Genomic DNA, 23,745 nt, shown 5'->3' with positions numbered 1-23,745 from the left:
GACTTCCTGGTGGCGGCTGAGAGAGGGGGTGTCACAGCCTAGCCCAGGGAGGGCAGGTGCGGTGACCACTGAGGTCCCCACTCAGCCCCGGGCCACTCCGTGCCGGGGTCTCAGCCTTGGGGTCTGGCGCAAATGCCTGGACGCAGAGATGAAGTGACCACACACAGCTCTGTCCAGGTTCCGCAGCAAAGTTACTCCGTTAAATTCAGCAGACGGTGACGGTGGTCAGAACATGCTTTTTCCACTGAGCTCAGTGACGCTGTTGTCAGATAACGAGGGCGGAGCCCCCGGCCCAGCGACCTCCCGTTCCCTGACCTGGCCCGTTGTGGACGAGCGGAGCCCCAGGAGTCAGGGCTCTGTTCCCAGCCCTTCCCTGCACTCGTGGCAAAACTATCCCACGACTGACCGTCTGCACCAGCGCCTGGCCTTTGGCTGGCTGGACAGACTGACAGGTGCTGGGCAAGCACCTTGTTCTAGAAGCTTCCACGTGGACCCCTTCTTCCACGAGAGCAGCATTCTAGACCAGGGGGCTGGGCTGGCGGGGAAGCAGGTAACTCCCTGGGGTGCTGAGTGGAGACGCCCTTGGCTGTCTGTCTGATCTCAGCTGCACACGGAGAGGGTGCCTTTGGGTGGTGCTGCTTCCACAAAGGCTGACCTGTGAAAGGGTCACTTTCCAGGTTTATAAGGAGGACACTAACACAGAGGACTGTCCCGTGGGCGGGCCGGCTGCCCCCAGTGGGAGAGCTGCCTGTGGGCTCTGTTTGGGTTTTGTTTTAACTGTCGGGAAGGGCCACGCCCACTGGCCCCTTGCTTCCCCGGGGGTCACGGTGCGACCCTCACGCCCCTCTGCTTCCTCCAGCGATCGCCATGCTGAAGGACAAGGAGCCGGGGTCGTTCATTGTCCGCGACAGCCATTCCTTCCGCGGCGCCTACGGCCTGGCCATGAAGGTGGCCACACCCCCGCCCTCCGTCCTGCAGCTGAACAAGAAAGGTGTGTACCGCCCCGCCCACATGCTGCCCAGTCCACCCGCAGCCCTGCCCACGCTGCCCCCCCTCCACGTGCCCCGCCTGCCCCGCCCACGCGCTGCCTGGCCATGCACCGCCCAGTCCACCCGCCGCCCCGCCCACGTGCCCCGCCCGCACCGCCCACGCACGCGCCGCCCTCCCACGCCAGGTCGCGAGGTTCTGTCTGTCTCTGAGACGATGTCAGAGCCGCGCTCACAGGTGTCCTGTTGAGGATCTACTTTTGCGGTTGCATTTTATTAAGCAGTTTTTGTTAAAAAAAAAAGTGGTTAATTATTTGTAAATTTTGTTTCTTTATTGCCTTGAACGGGTGGTCCTCTGCATTGCCCAGAGACGGGCAGTAAGTCAAGGCGTCCGCCCTCCAGCCCCGCGGTGACCGTCTCCCGTGCGGGTGGCCCGCACCCCTGTTCTTGTAAAAAGGCCACACTGCATGCGCGCTGCTCGTCCTGCACCCGGGATCAAAGAGCCCGGCACCACGTTGTCCCTTCTCGGGGCGGACAGTGCCTCTCTCCTGTCCGGTTCCACATGCGTGTGTCCACCGGCGTGTGCGCGGGCGGGCGGGGTCAGACCTGTCGCAGGGCGGCCCCCCGGGCAGGTCCTGGCTCCGACTGCATCCGCCCATCCCCCGTGCTCGGTGTCTGCAAACTCTTCTTTCTGTTCCATCCGACCACAGCGGGAGACCTGGCCAACGAGCTGGTCCGGCACTTCCTGATCGAGTGCACCCCCAAGGGCGTGCGGCTGAAAGGCTGCTCCAACGAGCCGTACTTCGGTAGGTGGGGGGGGGGCATGCCTGCGGCACTCGGGCCCGGCACAGGGCCCCCAGCACAGGGCCCCCAGCACACAGGCTGAGCACGTGGCCCCTGCACACGGCCCCCAGCACACAGCCCCCACCCCCCTGCACACGGCCCCTGGCACACAGGCTGAGCACATGGGCCCCCAGTACACACGGCCCCCAGCACCTGGGCTGAGCACATGGGCCCCCAGTACACACGGCCCCCCCCCCCCCCCCGGCACCTGGGGCCGTCACTCTGGCGAGCGTCCCTCGCAGCCTCTTCCTTGAGTCCCTAGTTCTGGGACTCCTCTCTCACCTGAACCACCTCCTCTAAAATAAACCGGATAGGAAATTGTTCTGAAAGCTTCCGCACCCGCCTGTGGGAAGCCCGGGCGGGGCCTGGACAGGTGGGCGGGGCAGTGAGTGGCCGTCCCACGGGGCCTTCCTCCCCATCGGGTGAGGTTGCAGGCCCTGAGCGCCTGGGCGTGGCCTGGGCTCGCTCTCTCGTGGCCCCAGCAGCCCTCCCCGTCCCTGTCCCTGTTCCCAAGACAGCATGGCAGCTGCTGCTCTGACTCACAGGCTGTGGTTCCTTCTCATGACACGGTGACATGTCTGCTGAGCGTCACTGCCGCCCCTCCCCCAGCCCTCCTGGTTTTGCACACGGTCCCTCCGAAGCGAAGCGCGGCGTCCGCGCCCTCTGCAGCAGGTGGGGCTGCCCCTGCTCACTCCCGTCTCCGCCCGTCCGCAGGGAGCCTGACCGCCCTGGTGTGCCAGCACTCCATCACGCCCCTGGCCTTGCCCTGCAAGCTGCTCATCCCAGACAGAGGTACGCGGCTGGGCCCGGCCACCCCGCTCTGTGACCCAGCACGCGGTCGGGACCCACGGGGGGAACAGCCGTGCCCCACGGGTCAGCCCTGATGAACGCGGAGAAGGTGACCCCGTCCTCGGCCTGGTCGGCAAAGCCCTGGCTTTGTGAGAGGTTCTGCAGGGCAGAATTCTGTAGCCGAAAGACACAAAATGCTTGGACCGAGGGCCTTCGAGGTCACTGACGGTCGAGTTTTGGGTTCTACAGAATCGGCACGATGTTGCTACTGCTGGGTTTGGGGGGTTAGGCCGATGGCTCTCGACCTTTTATGAAAATATTCACAGTAAAAGAATTAAGAATCAAGGCGCCCACAGCATCACATTACTCTGTCATATCCCGTGATGAGGAATTCAGGGTCTAGCTCCGTGTCGTACACCTTTTATAATTCACTCATTTGCGTAAGTTAAGTCAGCGGCCAGGAAGCTGTTTGCTGGACCGCACCCGCCCAGCTGTCACTCAGAAAGGAACGGGCTGAACAGTTTGTTGCGAAGCCCGTCACCGTCCGGGAATTCAGTCACGAGCGTCTCGCGTGGTCGGGGACGTTCTCCCAGGCGGGCCGGACTCAGTTTCCCGTCTTCCTGTCCCTTCGTGCAGACCCGTTGGACGAAATCGTGGAAAGTTCTCCGCAGACGGCGGCCAACTCCGCGGCGGAGCTGCTGAAGCAAGGCGCAGGTCAGTCAGGGCCTCTCGTCCCGGTCCCGCCCCCGCCCCAGCCTCTGGGTCTCCTCTCCCGCGTGACTGACGGTTCTGCTCGTGTGACGGCCCGAAGGCGACTCCAACAGGCTGGAAATGTCCCTCTGACCGAAACGAGGCCAGTGCAGCCGGAGAAGTGTCCGGTGCCGGGTTCATTCTGGGGGAGACGTGGTGAGAGACAGGACGTGGGTGACCTGCCCTTCCAGCGGCCAGGGTACGCGGTCAGAAGTGACTCAGTGTGTCACCTGAATGAGCCAAGGGTGTGACCCCGCCCTCCGGCCACCCAGAGTGACCCTGACGCCCAGGGCAGGCCCCCCGGGCCCGTTCCTTTTCTGTGGGTGGACTGCGTCTTTGAGACCAGTTTCAGGTTCCCAGTAAAACTGAGCGGAAACGACTGGGTTTCTATCGGCTCCTGCCCCCGGCTCACAGTGTCCCCACTGTGCGCACCCCCACCAGCGGGTGGCCCGCTGGTCACAACGGAGGAACCCCCATCGTCACCCGGAGGCCACAGTTTCTGCCGGGGTCCCTCTGGGCGCACATGCTGTCCCGTCCTCTGCGTGGTTTGCGTTCTCCTCCTGTGTGCTCTCTCTCCGTTACCACATGCACCGTGGTGCCTGTGACCCGGTGACAGTGAGATCTCTCTGCTTCCGGAGGGGGTGTGTTCCTGCTGAACTCCTTAGCGTTTCCTTCAAGGGCCAGTTCCCCGTGGCCAGGACAGAGAGGAGTTGGCCCAAGCGCGCCAGAACCTGACTCTCGAAGTGAATAGGGTGGTTGTGACGGTCCTGGGTTCAAGTCCAGGCTCTGCTTCTCGAGGTTGAGACCCCTACCCGTGGTTGGCAAACCGCGGCTCGCGAGCCACGTGCGGCTCTTCGGCCCCTTGAGTGTGGCTCTTCCACAAAATACCACGTGCAGGCGCTACCTCGATAAAGGAACACACCTACCTATGTAGTTTAAGTTTATAAAATTTGGCTTTCAAAAGAAGTTTCGGTCGTTGTCCTGTTGATATGTGGCTCTGTTGACTCATGAGTGCTGACCACTGCCCGGCCTAGCCCATCGCCTGGCCCTGCAGACCTCAGCACAAGACCTTTCCCCCACGGCCCAGAAGGAGAGCGTTCCTCTGAGCGCCTTCTCCAGCCGAGATGCCGCAGCGCAGAAGGTGTCCGTCTGTCCCTCCCCCGCTTTCCAAAGAGCAGGTGTCCTGCAGTCTCCCTTCCCGAGAGTCCAGGGACAGGCGCAGTGGTCACGTCACCCCCATGCAGGCCGTGGGGACCAGGTGAATGAGGCCGGGGGACCTGGGACGTGGGCACAAAGCTGCCGTGGCTCTGCCTCCGTGTAAACCCACTTCTTCGGCACAACAGGAGGGGCTTCCGTGTGGCTTTGTCCTTCCCCTGTGTGGCCCCCGATGGAGAGAGGGCTGGGGCCCGAGTGACACCCGCGGCCGCTGTGCGAGGCAGTGGTCCCCACGCCACAGATGAGAGCCCTGCCCCAGGCCCGTGGGAGGTGGTCCGGGAGCCCCACCAGGGCTCATCACAGCCTCGATTTCTAAGTACTCAAGTTTCTCGTTCTGTTTTGATCACTGTTAAACTTTCTCATCTCTCAATAACGCATAGCACCTGTCAATAACTCTACAGGGGGGCGCGTTTCAGGGGACAGGAGCTCAGTCAGGACCTGGGGTCCTAGCTGATCCTGCCAGTCGGGCATTGACTGAGGGGAGGTGGACCGGGGCCCCGTCACGCTCGTGTCCTTGAGAATCTCGTGTCACTTGCAATGGCATGAGTTCTCCTGACGCCCTCACGGCGGAGGAGACGAGGAACCGGACCAGGAGCAGGGACTGTCTCCCGGGAGGTCCGAGAGGTGGTTCGGATGGGCAGAGCGGCCCCGGTCAGGAGGAGGTCCCGCAGCTCAGCTCCCGATCGCGGTGAGGAGCTGGAGTGAAGCTTTTCCGTACGCCAGGTCTCACGTGTCGTCCTGATCCACTTAGAAGTCTCGAGTCCTGGACTCGCCGTGGCCGTCCGGGACTGTCCCCTCCCCTCTGTTCTCACATGGAGTCGGGGAAACTGAGGCAGGAGTATCGGCCGGGCCAGACGCTCCTAGCACGAGGCGCACACTCAGATCTCCTCAGTCTCATCCTTTCCCTTGATGGTTGCTGATCGTGAGTTTGCTCCAGGCTCTAGAATCGTTCTGTTGACTGCGTGTAGCTTCCGGTGCTTAACTGGTTCTTGTGGAAGCAGCGGGCTGTGCCGTACTCGTCCTGAAAAGAGGCGTTGGTACCAGACTTCTTTCTGGCGGGCTTCCCGCGAGCCTGGGGGTGGCAGTTGTCACTCGCTGGATGGTGACGTAAGGTTTTCTGTATGAAAGTCATGTGTGTTCTCCAAGCTGGAAAGGGAGATGCAGAACAGAGAGGGGGAGTGAGTCACACGCAGATCCTGAGTGACCCCCCATCCCCCCGGGGGGGCGTCACAGGTCCACCCGTGGTCCTGCAGACACGCTGGAGGTCCCCATTGCTGGCAGCTGTGTCAGGTCCGTCGTGGGACCCGGCTCCCCATGGGGGGGGCTCACTGAGCTTGTCTCCAGTGTCCCAGAACCTCTTCCCTCCCACGGGACGCCTCCCCTCCGAGTTCCACATGGCTGCGTTCGGGACCCATGTCCCCAGGGTCTGAGGACCGTTCCCCGCAGGGCCACAGGGCGTTCGGAGCAGCTCAGCTGTGCACACAGCGTGCCGTGCTGGGGCTGGTGGCACTGGCTGTCCCGGACACACTGGGCTTCACGGCTCCACATCCCTGGACAGGAGCACGTGTGGGAGGGACTGGCCGTCCCCGTGGGGACTGGCGAGGCCCCGTGGGGCAGACCCAGCGGAGCCCTGCGGGCCCTCTGTCTACTGCGGACGAGGGGCTCGGGCTGCGTGAGCTCAGCAGCAGCTCTGCCTGTGGGGAGGGGGAGAGGTCCCCAAATGCCGACCCCTGCTCCTTCAGAGGACACGGGGGACGCGGTCAGAACGCCAGGACAGAGCCTGGCCGCGGGGGGTGGCCAACCTGCCCCCAATTCAGGCTGCGCCAACCTGGCAGGACGTCGTTGTTAGAGCAGAAACTAATTGTTCTTTCCTCCTGGGTGACGGCTGGTCAGCGCCCCAGAGATCCCCCCGAAACCAGAGGGAGACGGGCCCCCCCTGAGCCCAGAGGGGCCTGGCAGCTGTCCAGCTGCTGCCCACACGACACATGCTTTCCACTTCAGAGTCCGCGTCGGCGCATGGACGCGGCCTGGTGCTGCTTTTCCCACTCACCTGGGCGGTTCCCGGCAGCCGTGGTTTCCACGGCGACCACCGCTGGCTGCGGGGTGTTCCTTCCAGGGGACCTGAGCCGCCCCCGTCCTCGCCAGCATTTCCCTCTGTGATGAGAGGGGGCGGGATGTCCTCCCCCCCCCCAGGATGGCTGCCTGACGCGTCACGGGCGTGTCCCCCGTCCCCTCAGAAGCGAGACTTCTAGGTGACCTCCCGGGTGCTGGTGGTTCTGACCCGATCCACGTGGCCAAGTTGTTTTCCAGGAAGGCCACCTGGTGGACAGACACCCAGTGCTGTGGGGGCACTGATGGTGTCACAGCTCTGCCTCACGTACTCGGGGCCACGGACACACGCCGTCCTCTGTCCCCTGCACGCTGTCCCTGGTCCCCGCCGAGTCAGGGCTGTGACTCGGGGTGCAGACCGCCCGGCCCCCAGTCCAGCGTTTCTTCACTTCACCCGTGGCCGGCCTCTTGTCCCACCCAGAGCACGGTGACACGGAGGTGGTGCCCAGCCTCCCATGGGGACATGGGCAGAGAGAGTGCTTCGGAAGTGTCCCCATGGCCCCAGGATGTGAGTGTTCTCCGCACTGGCCTCGGGACGAGTGTGTCCCCGAGTCACTCTCCTCACCTCGGAATTAGGGACATAAGACATTTTCCTCTGACGCACCTGCACCGGCCACGGATCCTTGACCCCAGGCCGCTATCGGCAGCTGCTGTGGGTCCCACAGACGTGCTAACACGCTGCCTCCCGTCCCTGCAGCCTGCAACGTGTGGTACCTGAACTCCGTGGAGATGGAGTCCCTCACGGGCCACCAGGCCATCCAGAAGGCCCTGAGCATCACGCTGGTCCAGCGGCCACAGCCCCTGTCCACGATTGTGCACTTCAAGGTGTCCGCCCAGGGCATCACCCTGACCGACAATCAGAGAAAGTGAGTGTGGCCGGCCGGGCGGTGGGGCGGGGCTGGGCTCACACCCGGGGCTGCTCGCCACTCAGCACTCAGCTCTCAGCTCTGGACACGACCGCGGTCATCCCAGTTAGCGCTGCGGTCCCAGGAAGGACCAGTAGTGTCTGCCTGCAGGTTCCCTGTTGTCACGGGCGGGCGTCCTGGGAGCCAGCTGTACCTTGTTGATGCTTTTTTCTTAGGGATCAGTAAAATTAAAAAGAAACCAATAGGTATATATAGTTCTATGTGTTTGGGCCTTTGAGTAGCTCACACACACCCTGTGTAACTTGTAAATGCAACAATGTTTCACGTCCTTTCTGTGAAAACGCTCTGAGCTGAGTCCGACAGAATTCAGGCATCTTTGCTTCAGTAAAATGACCTCCCGGTGCTGGTGGAGAGTGTGACCTTGGTGGACAGTATTCGGTGCCCAGGTGATGTCGCTGTTACACAGTCACGTAGGAAGACTGACATTAGCAACGGTTCTCAATTATCTCAGTTATACGGTACTCTCCGACTAGATAGCTATCTAGGTAGTATAATTGTAGTATAAAGATAATATTAATTATTATAACGGTTGCCCAATGACTGAGTGACTGTGTTATTATATCATCTGACTGTCTAGGTAGTGGGTGATATTTCAGTATCTAGGTCATATAATTGTCACGTGACAACATCTAACAATGACTAATAATTACTTCCCAGTTACTGAGTAACAGAGTATTGTGCTACCCAGCTCTGTAGATAGTTCCATCCCACGTGACTTCCATGGGGGGGGGAGGAGGAGAAGGAGGGGGAGGAGGGGGAGGGGGAAGGAGGGAGGGGGAGGAGGGGGAGGAGGGGAGGAGAGGGAGGAGGGGGAGGAGGAGGAGAAGGAGGGGGAGGAGGAGGGCAGATGGCCGGGCTGTGCATGTGGGTGGGGTCCCCGACCAGGAGGCTGTGGGTGACGCTCAGAGGGCTTGGGAGGACGGGCGAGTGAAACAGAGGTCAGAGTGTGAACCCGGATGGAGGACAGAGGGGTCCCCCGTGGCCCCACGGCGACCCTGCTGGCTCATTGTTGGCAGGACTTCCCGAGGGCCCCGTGTGCAAAGCCCTTCACAGTTTACAACATGGCGTCAGATCTGTCATTGTGTCTGATTCGGGTGCCTGTCTGGGGACTGGTGGGCGGTTCCCGGGTGACGTTTCCAGTCTGAGTGCCGTGCCCCCAGCCCGCCTCACACCCGCTGACCCTGCTGAGCTCAGGGCCGCCTCCTCCGCCCTGTGCAGCGTGACCGGGCTCCTGGCCCGTCCTCGTGGGCGCGGGGCCAGCCCGTCACCGTCAGCCCCGTGTCCCCACAGGCTCTGCCCAGGGGCCAGCCCGTCACCCTCAGCCCCCGTGTCCCCACAGGCTCTGCCCACGGGGCCAGCCCGTCACCCTCAGCCCCCGTGTCCCCACAGGCTCTGCCCACGGGGCCAGCCCGTCACCCTCAGCCCCCGTGTCCCCACAGGCTCTTCTTCCGGAGGCACTACCCTGTGAGCAGCGTCCTCTTCTGCGCGCTGGACCCGCAGGACAGGAAGTAAGAACCGTGTGCCCCCGACCCCGGCCCATGCAGTCCGTGGAGAAACTGACGTAACTCTCTTCTCTCTCCTTTGCCAGGTGGATAGCAGACGGCCAGGCCTCCAGGTGAGCCACCACGGGACTCGTGCTGACCCGGGAGGGTCCTCGTGGGGAGTGGGGGGCCTTGGCCTTCAGGGGCCGAGGCCGGCGTCGCCAGGTCGGGCGTGAGCAGGCAGAGCTGTGTGTGCGCACAGAGGGCACGGGCTCATGAGGGAGGTGATGTCACGCCCCTTGCTCTGGGGTCAGGATGGCGTGGGACTCATGAGGGATGTGATGTCACGCCCTTGCTCTGGGGCCAGGATGGCGTGGGACTCATGAGGGAGGTGATGTCACGCCCCTTGCTCTGGGGCCAGGATGGCGTGGGACTCATGAGGGAGGTGATGTCACGCCCCTGCTCTGGGGCCAGGATGGCATGGGGCTCATGAGGGAGGTGATGTCACGCCCTTGCTCTGGGGCCAGGACGGCGTGGGGCCGGGCACACGCCCACAGGTGGATGTCCCCCACCCCCTGATGTTGATCAGCAAGGTCCAGTCCCAGGTGTCCTTTCCAGGGGTCCTCCTTCACCGTCCCCCTTTGTCTCAGGGTCTGACAAAGTATTCGGGTGCCCCGTGCTCCGGCCACAGGGCTGGCTGCAGTCCAGCCGCATGACACAGACCACCCATCTGGGTGACTGGACTGCCCGCGGCCACTCCCTCCCGTGGTGTGGGGACCGCTCAGCTTAAACAAAACAATCCTTCATTTCTCTGAGGAGCAGGAAGACTGCCAGGGGTAGGGACACGGACAATGGCCGTCACTGTGTGAGGCCCGGGGCTCCGGGAAGCCCATTCAGAGCACGGCTTCAGTCCTTCTGAGAAATCGCTGACCCACTGCCTTCCGTGTCCTTGGTGGCCGGGGGGGGGCCGGGCCCGTAGGTGGGGGGTCACCAACATGTCCTCCGTGAGCACAGGAGCCAGCCCTGGGCTGTCAGCACCCGTGTGGCCGGGGCTCCCGTCCGATGTGACTCCGAGGACAGAGTGCCCCCCACGAGGACGCTGGGGCGTGGGCTCAGGGTCCCGCCCTGACTGTGTCTGCAGGGCTGCGGCCAGGCCTGGAGAAGCCGCTGTGATTGAGTCCCGGGCTGGGGGCGGCGGCCGTCACCTGCGAAGGTGGAGCAGTCACATCCTGCGCAGGGTTTGGGAAGACGCAAAGGGGCAGGGCGGGGCGGCAGGTGTCCAGCAAGCGGCAGGTGCCCTCACGGTGCCGGGCCCCGGCGGGTTTCGGAGGCAGGTGCTGGCGCCCGCGTGGCCTGGCAGGTTTCGGAGGCAGGTGCTGGCGCCCGCGTGGCCTGGCAGGTTTCGGAGGCAGGTGCTGGCGCCCGCGTGGCCTGGCAGGTTTCGGAGGCAGGTGCTGGCGCCCGCGTGGCCTGGCGGGTTTCGGAGGCAGGTGCTGGCGCCCGCGTGGCCTGGCAGGACGAGACAGGACCGCTGCCCCTTCCTCTCTCCGCAGAGTCTTTGGGTTCGTGGCGCGGAAGCAGGGCAGCGCCACGGACAACATCTGCCACCTGTTCGCAGAGCACGACCCCGAGCAGCCGGCCAGCGCCATCGTCAACTTCGTGTCAAAGGTCATGATCGGCTCCCCCAAGAAGATCTGAGCCCCTCGGGCCGGCACGGCCCCCACTGTGCCCCGCCCCCCGGGGACCTGGCCTTCTGGCTCCTCAGACTTCCCGGAACCCACAGCGCGTCCAGCACCCTCACTGCACCCGACGCGCCCAGGTGTCCGCAGCCCCGCCCTCCCTGGGCAGAATTGGGCTCCTGGTCACCCACCCAGCTCCACACCTGGGCCACACAAAGTACAGCCTCCCATGTGCCTTGCACTCCGGCGTCTGAGGTGGGGGGACACCCAGCCCCCTCTGCCGTGGCCCGAGGGACAGCTGCCTGTGGCCCCCATGGCTGCAGACATCTCCTGTCCAGCTGACGCCCGGGGCCCTCTGCCCTCCTGGGACGAAGATGCCATTAGCCTCCGAGGGGACGCACGTGTGACGAAGGTTCACTCGGGTCGGGCCCTCCCGGGACACTGGGTGTGTGAACGACAGGACCCCGAGCTGGGCTGTGAGGACGAGGACGTCACACAGAAGTAAGACGCCATTCCCACCTAATTTATACTTTCTTGCCAAATTATTTATGACCGCGGTGTGTCGCTGCTGCGCTGTGCTGGTGTGCGTGCCGTGGCCCACGCCCGCCATGTCGGGGGTCCCGGGACAGAGGGCGACACAGGACCAGCTCCGGTGTGCGGTGACCACAGGTGTTTCCAGGCTGCGGCTGCGGTCCCTTCTGGGGCGGAAGGTTCTAGAAGGGTAGGGCACGCTGGCTCCGGAAGCTTCCTCCTGGTCCGTCTCGTCCACGCCTGTGGGCTCCTGGAGGGCCCGGTGCCTCTGGGGTCCAGACCGTGCAGCGGGGGAGCTCGGGCTCACGTGTTTGGGGGCCTCTCCCACCTCGCCTGAGCCACGGAGCCCGTGCTGTTGATGCCCACGTAGACGTGGACCTGCCGTGGTCTGTCACCTGATCTGTCAGGCCACGGGCTTGGGAGGAGCCAGTGGTCCTGCTGGTCCTGTCCCGGGGAAGCCACCGCCTCCTTCCTCGTGACCTGGCTGGCGCTCTGCAGGCCGCCCTGCACTGCCCTTCTGTGCTTCGGACAGCGAGCACCTGCTCCTCCGTCTCCCCAAGTCTCCAGTGACGGTCCCCAGGTGGGGCTGGTGACATGCACTGCGGACTCTCAAGCGGGTCAGAGGAGTAGGACCAGGAGCTGGGACCGCAGAAGGCAGGGGGCTCCCCACAGAGCGCCTGCCGAAGCCCCAAACGCAAGTGCCTCACTTCCGTGCCAAACGTCCCCCTCGGGCCTCCGGGACGGGACTGCTCCCCCCGCATGCTGGGGCTGCCAGCGTGTCCCCGAACGCAGGTCCTGGCCCCGGCAGGGATCGACGAGGGGACCGGCGTGGGTGTTGTCCCCAGGAGACGCCGCGTCCCGAGCCGGCTCACACCCACGTCGGACCCGGATGGTGATCCGGGCTTCTTGTCTTTCGAAGGATGGATGATAACAGGCGTGTGTCAAAGTCAGAGCCAGACGGGGGTGGGGCTGAGACCAAACCTCCGGAACGTGGAGACCTGGGCCCCCCTCGCAGTCTGCGTCCAGGGTGCCAGGGAAGCTGAGCACCTTCGCTTTTCAAACGGACTGGTCAGCAGGGACGTGCTGACCTCCCAGGGGTCAGGGGCACCTGGAGGGTTTGCTCCGCGCGAACGGCTCCTGAGGGACCCGTGGGCACCAGCCCCTGGTTCCTGACAACAGCTGGTACGACAGGTCTCTCCACGTGTTACATGTGCATTAAACGGGACGGGATACGCCCGTGACCTTGGCACCAGGCTGTGGGCGCGCCCTCCGCCCGCTTGGCTCAGCAGAGCCCCGGGGGGCCCTTCCCCGGCTCCTGGTCTCCCGGGCGCCAGCAGGCACAGGGCGCTGTCCCAGAGCGCATCAGAGGTGCCTCCCAAGTGTCCTAGCCAGGGCCCCTCCCACCCTCACGAACCCCCAACTGTTCCTCCAGTGTTAACCTGTAACCAGCTAAGCCACGCCCGTGTGCGGGGCTCCCGCCTCGCGTGTCCTGGGCCCAGAGGCCTCCGTGTGCCTCCTTCTCTGCCTTAACTACTTGTGGGCATTTCTACGCTCCTTATATTGTAAAGAGAATACCCAGTATGTAAATGAATGTTCTATAAAGCTTTGTATAGTCGTCTCTGCTCTTTGAATGTCCTATTCAGAGTATAATAAAATATTAACCTTGGTAACCTTCAGCGAGGTGTCGGCTTCTTGTGCTGGACGGAAGGCCCGCAGGTGTGTGTGTGTACGTGTGTGGGTGTGTACCTGCCTTGTGCATGTGTGTGTGTGTACGTGTGTGGGTGTGTACCTGACTTGTGCATGTGTGTGTGTGTACGTGTGTGGGTGTGTACCTGCCTTGTGCATGTGTGTGTGTACGTGTGTGGGTGTGTACCTGCCTTGTGCATGTGTGTGTGTGTACGTGTGCGGGTGTGTACCTGACGTGTGTGTGTGTACGTGTGTGGGTGTGTGCCTGCCTTGTGCGTGTGTGTGTGTACGTGTGTGGGTGTGTGCCTGCCTTGTGCATGTGTGTGTGTACGTGTGTGGGTGTGTACCTGCCTTGTGCATGTGTGTGTGTACGTGTGTGGGTGTGTACCTGCCTTGTGCATGTATTTTTGTATATGTGTGTAGGTGTGTACCCGACTTGTACATGTGTGTGTGTGCGTGTACCTGACTTGTGCATGTGTGTGTGTGTACGTGTGTGGGTGTGTGCCTGCCTTGTGCATGTGTGTGTGTACGTGTGTGGGTGTGTACCTGCCTTGTGCATGTGTGTGTGTACGTGTGTGGGTGTGTACCTGACTTGTACACGTGTGTGTGTGTGCGTGTGTGGGTGTGTACCTGCCTTGTGCATGTGTGTGTACGTGTGTGGGTGTGTACCTGACTTGTACATGTGTGGGTGTGTACCTGACTTGTGCATGTGTGTGTGTACATGTGTGGGTGTGTACCTGCCTTGGGCATGTGTTTGTGTACGTGTGTAGGTGTGTACCTGACTTGTGCATGTGTGTTTGTGTGTACATGTGCGGGTACCTGCCTTGGGCGTGTGTGGGCTTGTGTATGTATGTGCACGTGTCTGCCCGTGTGGTCCGGTGTGTGTTTACTTGGAAGTCTGAGGGGATATTTTATGAATTCAGGTATAAATTCAGGATTGTTTTATCTTCAGGAATATATTTATATTAAGATTTCTTCCCAGAGACAGGAAAACCTGTGTCCAGAGTTTGGAAATTTAATTACAGTGGGTGGGAGGTCACGGCTGCTGTTCAGCCCCTGATGGGACTTGGCAGGTGTCCCCTAGCTCGGCACCTGACCAAATATGGAACATCAGGTGCATGCCCCCGTTTTCTCAGCAGGAGCTGCTGACAGGCCTGCGTCCCCCCTGCCAGGGGGCCCATGGTGCTGGCTGGCTGCCCTCGGGTCTGGCCCCGCCCCTGGAGACCCCTTCGTGGGTGGTGATGGGAACTCGAGATCCCGCTGCCCTGGTCCCTCTGCCCTGAAGCCTGGAGCAGCTGTCACAGGAGCGTGCGGGGTGGCCGTGGGGTGCGCCTCACCTGAGTCTGGGTCACACCACGGCCCCGGTGGGGTGCCGGGCTGCACCTCCCTCTCCACTGCAGGCTCCGGTCGGGAGGGTCAAGATATTTGTCCCTGGGCCATGCTGGTTGTGGACAGGCATGTGGAGCAGGTTCCAGCCTGCTCTCCCCGCCCCGGGAGCCTGTGAGGTTTCTCGTGCACTCAGCGTCAAGAACACATTTCCATCCACACGTTCATCCGTCCATCCATCTGTCCGACAGGCGCACTTGCAGAGGTCCTGGTGTTGGTGCCGAGAGTGGACGGGACAGCGGGCAGGGGTGGGGGGCAGGTCATAGTGGCAGGAAGTAGCCGTAGCCAGCTCAGTTCCCCAGCCCATGTGGGTGTGGTTTCCAAGGACACTATCTGGGTTTGTCACAATGGCTTCAGTCTGCCCAGGTGGTGGGAGTCTGTGACCACCAGACCTCACTGGACGGGCCCCTGCTGCATGGGGGTGGGGGGTGGGGGAGGACCACGCTCCCCATTCACCATCCAGCCCCGGGGCCCTGCCCTCCGGGGACCCCGCATCTGATTCCCCATCCTGGTTTCCATCTCCCTGAGGTCTGCGTGGTCACCACGGCTGTGGGTGGAGCTGCCCCGTGGCCTTGGGGCCACATGTCACCGTGCAGCACGTTGGACCATCTGACCTCAAAACCAGGCTGTTTGCAGAGGTGGAGGTGCAGGGGCCTGAGGGGCGGGGTTTGCACACGGCCCCAGTGAAGACCGGGGGTACCAGGCAGGGATGAGTCAGTCCTGCTGACACCATACAAGCCAGGTTCCCTTAACCTCACCCCAGTGACGACCTCAGCCGTTCAACCACCGCAGAACTAGACAAAAAGACACCACAGCACCAGCTACCCCAGAACGAAATCTTAAAAGATAACGAACGGACAGGAAACAAACAAACACAAAAATAAGGCAAAACCAATAGTAACCCAGCAGACGTTAGTCCCAACCCATCAGCCGCCCCCTCAAACGTCAGCGTTTGAACGACGCAGAGACTGGCAGAGGGGCAAACGATAAAACACGTGACACTTCGGCCCAGGGACAGGCGGGTGGAGTGGGGAGACAGGAGACAGGTCACGCCAACGTGAACATAAAGAAGCGGAAACCGCGGAAGGAACACTGGTGACGTGCGCTGGAGCAAAGAGACTCCGTAGACACAGGAGGGACTCTACGCTCACGAAAGGACCCACCCCCGGACAGACGCGGGCACCCTGGGCAGGCGCCCCCGACAGTCCCGGCCGGAAGCTGGCACGGACGAGAGGAGAAAAGGACGCAGGCCGTGATCGGAGGGCACTGGACACGACCTCGGCTCCTGGCGCACAGTCGGGAAAGGCTGTGGAAACCAAGGCCGCACCAGCCACGGGCAGGACCCGACAGGCAGTGCCCCGCACCCCATGCCAGCCGAGGGCACGGTTCTGCAGCAGCCGGGGAGCCTGCGCCCTGCAGGTCACATTCTGAGCCGTGACACAGGTGGGCATGTGTCCTCTTGGGGGAGACCTTCTGTGTCAGACTGGTCAGGTCGCCTGGCTCCTGGCAGGACAGCTGTCCGCTAGGACAAGAGCACAGACACTGGTTGGGTGCACCTGTTTGCCAAGCACACCCCGGCACCTGCCGTGAGCTGGGGTTGAGGTCCGAGCTGCCCCCTGCTGCAGCCCAGGAAGTCTCGCTTAGCAGGACCCTGCCCCGCAGGCCTGGGCCAGGACACGCCCACTTGGGTCACCCCCGCAGCACAGGGGACGCGTCTGCAGGCGGCCTGGGCAGCTTCTGGTCATCTTCAGTAGCAGCTCCTGCAATTCCGGGCACAGACGAGCCAGGTGATCTTAGCTGCTGGCAGATGGGCACCCGGGCAGCTTTTTACAGGTGGCCCCCGTTTTGGTTTTAATTTCTTCCCAGGTGGACATTCCAGACCTGTGTCCACCTACCCCGTGGCTGTAGAGGCGGGCCCTGCGCTCCCGCCCAGGGCGCCCCATTTGGACCGGACCTCCCGGGCCGAGCGGCCGGGCGGACCGCGGGCAGCACCGCCCCCTGGTGGCCGCCCGGCTCACTGCCGCGGGGCGCCGCGCGGTCCGGCTCCCGGACGCCCCTGCCCAGCTGTCCCCCGGGTGTCCCCACGCGGAGGACAAACGCCGTGGAAGGAGACGAGAGAAAAACACGCAGTGGCCGCCAAGAAGCGGCTGTGCCGCACACGTCGGGTTTTACCCTTTTTTGTGAGTCTTCGGAACCGGCCCCAACGCTACAACCCGCGTCTCTAAGGCGGTGTGCGCGTCCGGCCGGCAGGGGGCGCGCGGCCCCCGCGGTCAAGGTCAGGTCGCCGCGGCTGCAGGAGCAAGTGGACCCCGCGTCCCTGATGGATCCCCCTCTGTCCTCCATCGCGGCCACACTGCCCCAGGGCCGCGGGACCCCACGGATGGCAAAGTGGGGCGGGGCAGGCCCACGCTGCCCGGGGTCCCTGAGGATATGACACACACCAGGGGGAGTTCTGCTGAGCTCCAGCGGCCCTTGATGGATTCTGTCCCCCAACAGCCCACCCAGTGTCCCAGGGCAGCGATTTCAAGCCAGTGCGCCCCAAGAATTTTTAAAACGTGCAACACCTGACTCTAGCCAGGGGCACTGACCTCTGTTCCCCAATAAACAAAGGACAACAGCCTGTAACACAACAGTAGCCGTCCGGTGGGAATGCATCAAAATCATACCTGTTTCTTTTGTCAGATGGGCAGAAAGTATATATATATATTTTGGGGGGGGTGCTGCAGAATTTTAGTAATTTGTGTGTGTGTGCCAGGAGATGAGAAAGGTTGAAAATCGCCGTCAAAGGCTGTCACCCGCTCTGGGGTTTTGGGTACAAACACCACCCACCACACCGGAGACCATTCCTTCTGAGACAAGACAAGACATCATGTGCGGTGACATCGGGCTCACAGAGGGACAGGTCCTGTTTTTCCCTCTTCGTGCACTGGCTGGACTTGCTCTGTTTATTCTGGGCATTTACTCGTAGGGACTGTCCGATCTTATGACCCCGGAAGGCAGCATTTCCAGGAAATCAGGAAGATGCCTCCTTCCCCTCTGCTATTTTTATCGTTTTCAGAACAACTTTGTTTCTGAGGTTCCTCCAAAGACGACCAGGTCTGGCTTTGTTTGAACTTGGTGCGTTTCCGGAACGCCTCAACTGTTAGCACATGCTGTGTCCCAAACATTGCTGGACCCGCCGTTTTGACCCTCACACTCCGTGTAACCTTGAACCTTTCACGCTGAAGGAACGGTGAGTAACGAAGGAACAAGAGCCAGCATGATGGACAGTCAAGTGTGTCACATGGTCTAGTTCTGGGAATCCACCCTGCAGAGATCACTAAAAGAACAGATCTGAATGCAAACCCAATGAACAAAGATATTGGTCAACACACAATAGTGAAAGTTTGTAATGTTCTCATCATCCCACAATGTCTCACAGCTGCTTAGAAAGTAGGGCACGTCTGTTTGATGAACTCATCATTCGTTCTTTTATTTATTTATTTATTTATTTATTTATTTATTTATTGTGATAGAGTCAGAGAGAGGGACAGATAGGGACAGACAGACAGAAAGGGAGAGAGATGAGAAGCATTGATTCTTCATTATGGCACCTTAGTTGTTCATTGATTGCTTTCTCACATGCGCCTTGACCGTAGGGCTACAGCAGACCGAGTGACCCATTGCTCAAGCCAGTGACCTTGGGCTCAAGCTGGTGAGCCTTGCTCAAACCAGATGAGCCCACGCTCAAGCTGGCGACCTCGGGTTTTGAACCTGGGTCTTCCGTGTCCCAGTCCAATGTTCTATCCACTGCGTCACCACCTGGTCGGGCTGAACGCATCATTCTTAAAACAATGCCACAGTCTTTTAGTATCTTACTGAGTTTGGATATATCTACTATAAAAGTCACTCGGTTTAAGTGTGCATTCTGTGATTTTGACTAAACACATACTGTTGCACAGCCATCACCACGACCTCGCTTGGTGAGATCACCCTCAGATTTCCTCGTGATCCGGAAGTCCTGCCCCCAGTCTGTGCTCCAAGGAGCAGCCAACAGGGGTCCGAACAAGCCGTGTCTCAGGAATGTTCACAGCAGGACTACAGACGGTTTCCGAGAGGTGGAGACCACTCAACTGTCTGTCAACTGGTGAATGAATAGAAAAAAGTCACGTAGTCGCTCCATGGAATATTATTCAGCCCTGAAAAGTGCTACCATGTGCGTGAGCTTTAACAACACTGTTAGTAAAAGTAGCCAGACCCCAAAGGTCCCACACTATAGGACAGGGGTCCTCAAACTACAGCCCGCGGGCCGCATGCGGCCCCCTGAGGCCATTTATCCGGCCCCCGCCGCACTTCTGGAAGGGGCACCTCTTTCATTGGTGGTCAGTGAGAGGAGCATAGTTCCCATTGAAATACTGGTCAGTTTGTTGATTTAAATTTACTTGTTCTTTATTTTAAATATTGTATTTGTTCCCATTTTGTTTTTTTACTGTAAAATAAGGTATGTGCGGTGTGCATAGGGATTTGTTCATAGTTTTTTTTATAGTCCGGCCCTCCAACAGTCTGAGGGACAGTGAACTGGCCCCCTGTGTAAAAAGTTTGGGGACCCCTGTTATAGGATCTATTCATGTGACGTGTGCCGAACAGGTCGATCTGTGGAGACAGGATGCAGGTGGCAGCCAGGACTGAGGGAGGGGAAGCAGGGAGTGACTCCTTTAGTGGGGATGAGAGTTCCGTTCTCCACGATGAGAAGGTTCTGAAACGAGAGAGAAGTGTGAGCTACACAGCACTTGTGAGCGAGCCATGTGCCACCACGCTGTGAATTTTAAATGGTAAAAGATCGTTCATTGCATATTACGTGTATTTGACCACAATAAAAAAAAAATCAGTTGCCCACGAATGAATGAACGGAGTTGGTAGTCTCTCCAGAGGCAGGATGGCCTGGCGGGAGCACGGCACAGCCTGCAGGTGTGGGGCACTTTGACGGTCACGCCACCACGCCCTTGCTCTGGGACCTTGGCCAGACCTCTTCTCACAGCTGCAGAGAGGCTGCAGTCTGAGCTCAGGATGGGTCCTCCTGAGGCCCCTCGCCTGAGCGTGTAGACGGCTGTCTGCTCTGTCCTCACACCACGGTCGCCTTCTCAGTGTGTCTGTGTCCTCACCCCCTCACCAGTCATGCTGGATGAGGTGCTCACCCTAGTACCTCATTCCACCTGAGTCCCCTCTGTAAAGACCCTGTCTGCAAACACAGCCACGTTGGAGGTTAGGACTTTGCCTATGAATTTGGGGGACGAAGCCAGGATGGGGGAGGAATCCCACCTGCGGAGCTGGGATGCCCCAGAGACGTGACATGATGGAACAAGACACCCAGTCGGACGCTGCCTGCAGCCCATCCGCCCGGTGGCCACGCTGGAGCCTCCAGGTCTCTCAGGGCCTGACCCCCTGCCCGGTGCTTCCGCCAGGCAGTGCCCAGACCAGTGCCGGGCTGGCACGGGGTCTTCACAGAGCAGCACCAGGACGCCAGCTCCACACCGATTGTCGGTGCAGGGGGACACCTTGGTTCCCAGCAGCTTTTCAAAGAAGTTACAACACACTCTCCTTCCCTTCTTTGTAAACAAAGAGGCTGCCAGAATGAAGCTTCCCTGTCCCTGCCCTTCCTGACGGGGTGATAACAGGCACCATCCATCATTTTTATCTCCCTGCGGTGAGCTGTCTCTGCAGGGTGGACCTTCTTCCCCTCGGGCCGTGCACTCTTGTCCCCATCGACCATTGGGTCTGGCATCTGCTGGTGTTTATTTCAGCTTCAAAATTAAAGAAGAATGTTAAGTGTACGACTCAGCTTGGTTCCCAAAGCTGGAGGGGTCTGGAACAGTGTAACCCCCTGAGAAACTCTTAGGAAAGGGGGAAAAAACACCCACACTTACAAATAACACATTTGGAAATAACAGAACATTTTCGTTTGGGATGAGAGCAACTTTCCTAGAATGTTTTTGTGTCCCCCCCCCCCTAAATGAGGATTCTCTGAAAAATCAACAAAAATAGGTCAATTGTCACAACAACTTCAGAATCACCATTGGAAACCAAACAAAGGCAGGCGTGGGAGACCACGGACAGGACTGACGGTTTGCACAAGGATCCTCCCCCCAAGGGACTGAGTTAACCCAGCAGTGCCGTAACACAGCGGTCCCTGTCATCTCGTCTGTGCCCAGTGTGGCGTTTTCCAGAGGGAAGGGCACTGTGGCCTGAATGCTGAGCACCATCATCTATCTCATTCAGTGGCAGCCAGCGACCGTAATTCCCCCCCCCACACAGACCCCCAGTCACAGGGCTGGTGAGCCCTGGACGCCCCGCCCCACGAGGAGGGTGCAGGTGCAGGCTGAGGGGACCCTCTCAGGAAACCTGTGTCCCGGGAACAGCCTGGCATGGTGGCCAGTGTCGACAGGGGCGGAGCAGAGGACACAGGAGCGGCGTGTGTCCTCGGCGGGTCCCCAGCTCTGTCTGCGCCCAAGGACGAGATGCAGGGGTCTCCCACAGAACACGGGGTCGGGGGCGCTGTTAGTACATAGAGAAGCAGGGGGCTTTTGTATGTTGACTTTGTATCTAAGCTGTTTTTTTGTTTTGCAGTCCTTACAATCTTCTATGTGGATTAGAAGGTTTTAAATGTATCTAAACTGTTTTTTTTTGTTTTGCAGTCCTTAGAATCTTCTACGTGGATTAGAAGGTTTTAAATGTATCTAAGCTGTTTTTTTTGTTTTGCAGTCCTTAGAATCTTCTACGTGGATTAGAAGGTTTTAAATGTATCTAAGCTGTTTTTTTTTGTTTTGCAGTCCTTAGAATCTTCTACGTTGATTAGAAGGTTTTAAACGCTCTCCCCTCCCGGGATCGTCCAGCAACAACAAAAATAATTTATTTAATAAATAGAGAGCTATCTGGGTTATGTCTCCTTGAGTGAATTTTGATAGTTTGTGTTTTTCAAAAACTGGCCGGGCTTCTTCTCAGTTGTTACATTTGTAAAGGGGAAGAGATGAGGCTAAGGTTTCATTTTTATCCTTTTTTTGTTATTCTGTGTGTGTGTGTGGGGGGGGGGGGGGAGGTTCCCTGCCTTCATTTCTGAGATTAGTGTGTATTTTTTGTCTTTTTTGTATCTTTGTTGGTCTTGCTAGAATGTTATTGTTCTTTGCAGAGAACTAACTTTGATTCCACTTGTTTTTCTGATGGCTATACTGTTTTTAATTTCATTGATGTCTCATCTTATTTTATTATTTTCTTCCTCTGCTTGATTTGAGTTGATTCTGCTTTTCCTTTTCTAGATTTTTAAGGTAGGACTTCAGGTTACTGACTTGAGACCTTTCTCTCTCCCTCCCTCCCTCCCTCCCTCCCTCCCCCTCCCTCTCTCCCTCCCCCCCCCTCCCTCCCTCCTGCCTTTCTTTCTTCCCCTTCTTTCTTTTCTTAGTATAAACATTGAATGCTATCCATTTCCCCGTAAGCAGTGCTTTACTCACACAGGACCACTATTTATAGGTTGTATTTTTTTATTTTCATTCGACTCGCAACCACAATCTCCCCGGAGACTTCTGTTTCGAGCCCACGTGACGTTCAGAAGTATTTCGCTTCCTTTCTAACTATTTGGGGATTTTCCACATGTATTTTGGTTTTCATATCTAGGTTAAGCCCAGCTTTGTCAGAGACACAATTGTGTGATTTGGGGTTTCTTGTTTGTGAGTTGTTCCTCTCTGGGGCTGGATAGGTCCTCTCCCGGCTGCTTCCTGGGCCCCTGGAAGGTGTTTCCTGCTGTCGGGAAATAACCTGTCCTGTGAGCCTCAGTTACTTCACCGTCCACGGTGCTGTCCAAGTTCTTTGCACTCGGCCGAGTTGCCGTCTCCTTGTTCTACTGTCGACAGAGCGGCGAGCTGATGTCCCCCGTCCAGTAAACATGGACGTCCCTTCTTCTCAGTTTTCACGTGTTGGGATCATTGAGTCTTCTTGGTGGGTCCATTCCTTCTCATTCTGTCGTGTCCGTATTTCTCCCTGGTCCTTTTCCTTGTTCCGAAGTCGGCTTTCCCTAACATTCACATAGTCTGTTTTTGGCTTTACATGTTTCCAACCAAACCTTTTATTTCGGAAGGACCTTAGGTCTACAGAGACGGCGGTGGTTTGGGGTGCACGCCTCTCGCTGCCCTCCGCCACCCCTGCCCTGGAGTCCAGGGGTCCTCACGTCTCCCCGGTCTGCTCGGGTCTGGGGCGGCATCGCCGTCCTCCCCTCTTCTGCAAGATCTCAACAGTTTGAGGAGCACGGGTCGGGTATTGTAGACTGTCCCTCCGTTTGAATGTGTCTGATGCTTTTCTCAGGGTCAACCCGGGCTCTGCACCCCAGCCTTCCCGTGACGGCTGTCTGCTGCGTCCCGTGCACGTGGGCGTCCGTGCCGCCTGCTGCCCTTGGCCCTCTGGGCCTCGGCTCTCCCCCCAGAGTGGACCTGCCGCCGGCCCCAGTCTGTGGAGGCAGCTCCCTCGTCCGAGCTGCTGTCCAGAGCCTCCTTCCTGAGGTCTTCTCCGTCGCCGCTGCCCTAGAAGGATCGGCTGGACCGCACTTCAGTGGGTGGATCAGTCCTGAGTGTCGTCCACTACTGGACTTGTAAGTGCTTCAAGGTCAGGGGCCGTGTCTGACTCACTGTGTGAAGGTCAGGGGCCGTGTCTGACTCACTGTGTCAAGGTCAGGGGCCGTGTCTGACTCACTGTGTCAAGGTCAGGGGCCGTGTCTGACTCACTGTGTCAAGGTCAGGGGCCGTGTCTGACTCACTTTGTCAAGGGTCAGGGGCCGTGTCTGACTCACTGTGTCAAGGTCAGGGGCCGTGTCTGACTCACTGTGTCAAGGTCAGGGGCCGTGTCTGACTCACTCTGTCAAGGTCAGAGGCCGTGTCTGACTCACTCTGTCAAGGTCAGGGGCCGTGTCTGACTCACAGGGGCTGGCTGGCCAGCACTCGCCGCTCAGAATGTGGCCTGAACAGCACCAGCATCTCCTGGGAGCTTGGTGAACACACGTGGCCAGGCCCCAGTGGACGTGCTGGGTCAGGTCATCCACGGTCACCACGCCCCCCAGGGGCCCCCACGCACACCGCACTGTGTGGTTTCACTGGTCTTACCAGGGCCTGGCTAGGATGAATTAATAAGTGAATGAAGGCCTCTGTCCTCTTCTCCGCCCACGTAACCTGCGCGGGTTGGGCTTGTCCACGCCGTCCCGGGCCTCCCAGAGTAGAAGGGCACGTTTGCTGTGTGGCCAATGTCAGACGTGCCACCGAGCTAATGGGGGTCCGAGTCTCTGCTTCTTCCTACCCAGAGTGACAAGAATGTCCCCGCCTCACGGGTCCACCAGGAGCGCTGAGTTAGG

The 23,745-nt window shown here is 59.6% G+C and overlaps 1 protein-coding gene across 9 annotated transcripts in view; it reads left to right on the top strand.

The window, feature by feature from the left end:
* TNS3 (tensin 3) overlaps window positions 1-10,933 on the top strand; it is a 146,098-nt gene extending 135,165 nt beyond the window's left edge. For 8 of the 9 annotated variants that reach the window (XM_066354229.1, XM_066354236.1, XM_066354230.1 and 5 more), the window contains 8 exons: window positions 860-991; window positions 1,697-1,792; window positions 2,544-2,621; window positions 3,255-3,332; window positions 7,390-7,558; window positions 9,058-9,126; window positions 9,207-9,233; window positions 10,653-10,933. In XM_066354229.1, coding sequence (XP_066210326.1) covers window positions 860-991; window positions 1,697-1,792; window positions 2,544-2,621; window positions 3,255-3,332; window positions 7,390-7,558; window positions 9,058-9,126; window positions 9,207-9,233; window positions 10,653-10,797 — 794 coding nt within the window. In that variant the 3' untranslated portion in view covers window positions 10,798-10,933. Of the gene's footprint in view, window positions 1-859; window positions 992-1,696; window positions 1,793-2,543; window positions 2,622-3,254; window positions 3,333-7,389; window positions 7,559-9,057; window positions 9,127-9,206; window positions 9,234-10,625 lie in introns of all 9 variants that reach the window. The other variant, XM_066354227.1, reaches the window with a different exon arrangement.
* Window positions 10,934-23,745: the final 12,812 nt, after the last annotated feature.

This window comes from Saccopteryx leptura, chromosome 12 (genome assembly GCF_036850995.1).
Source record: "Saccopteryx leptura isolate mSacLep1 chromosome 12, mSacLep1_pri_phased_curated, whole genome shotgun sequence".
Taxonomy (NCBI): Eukaryota; Metazoa; Chordata; class Mammalia; order Chiroptera; family Emballonuridae; genus Saccopteryx; species Saccopteryx leptura.
The sequence above is the reverse complement of the archived record's forward strand: the minus strand, read 5'-3'. Positions and strand labels throughout refer to the sequence as shown.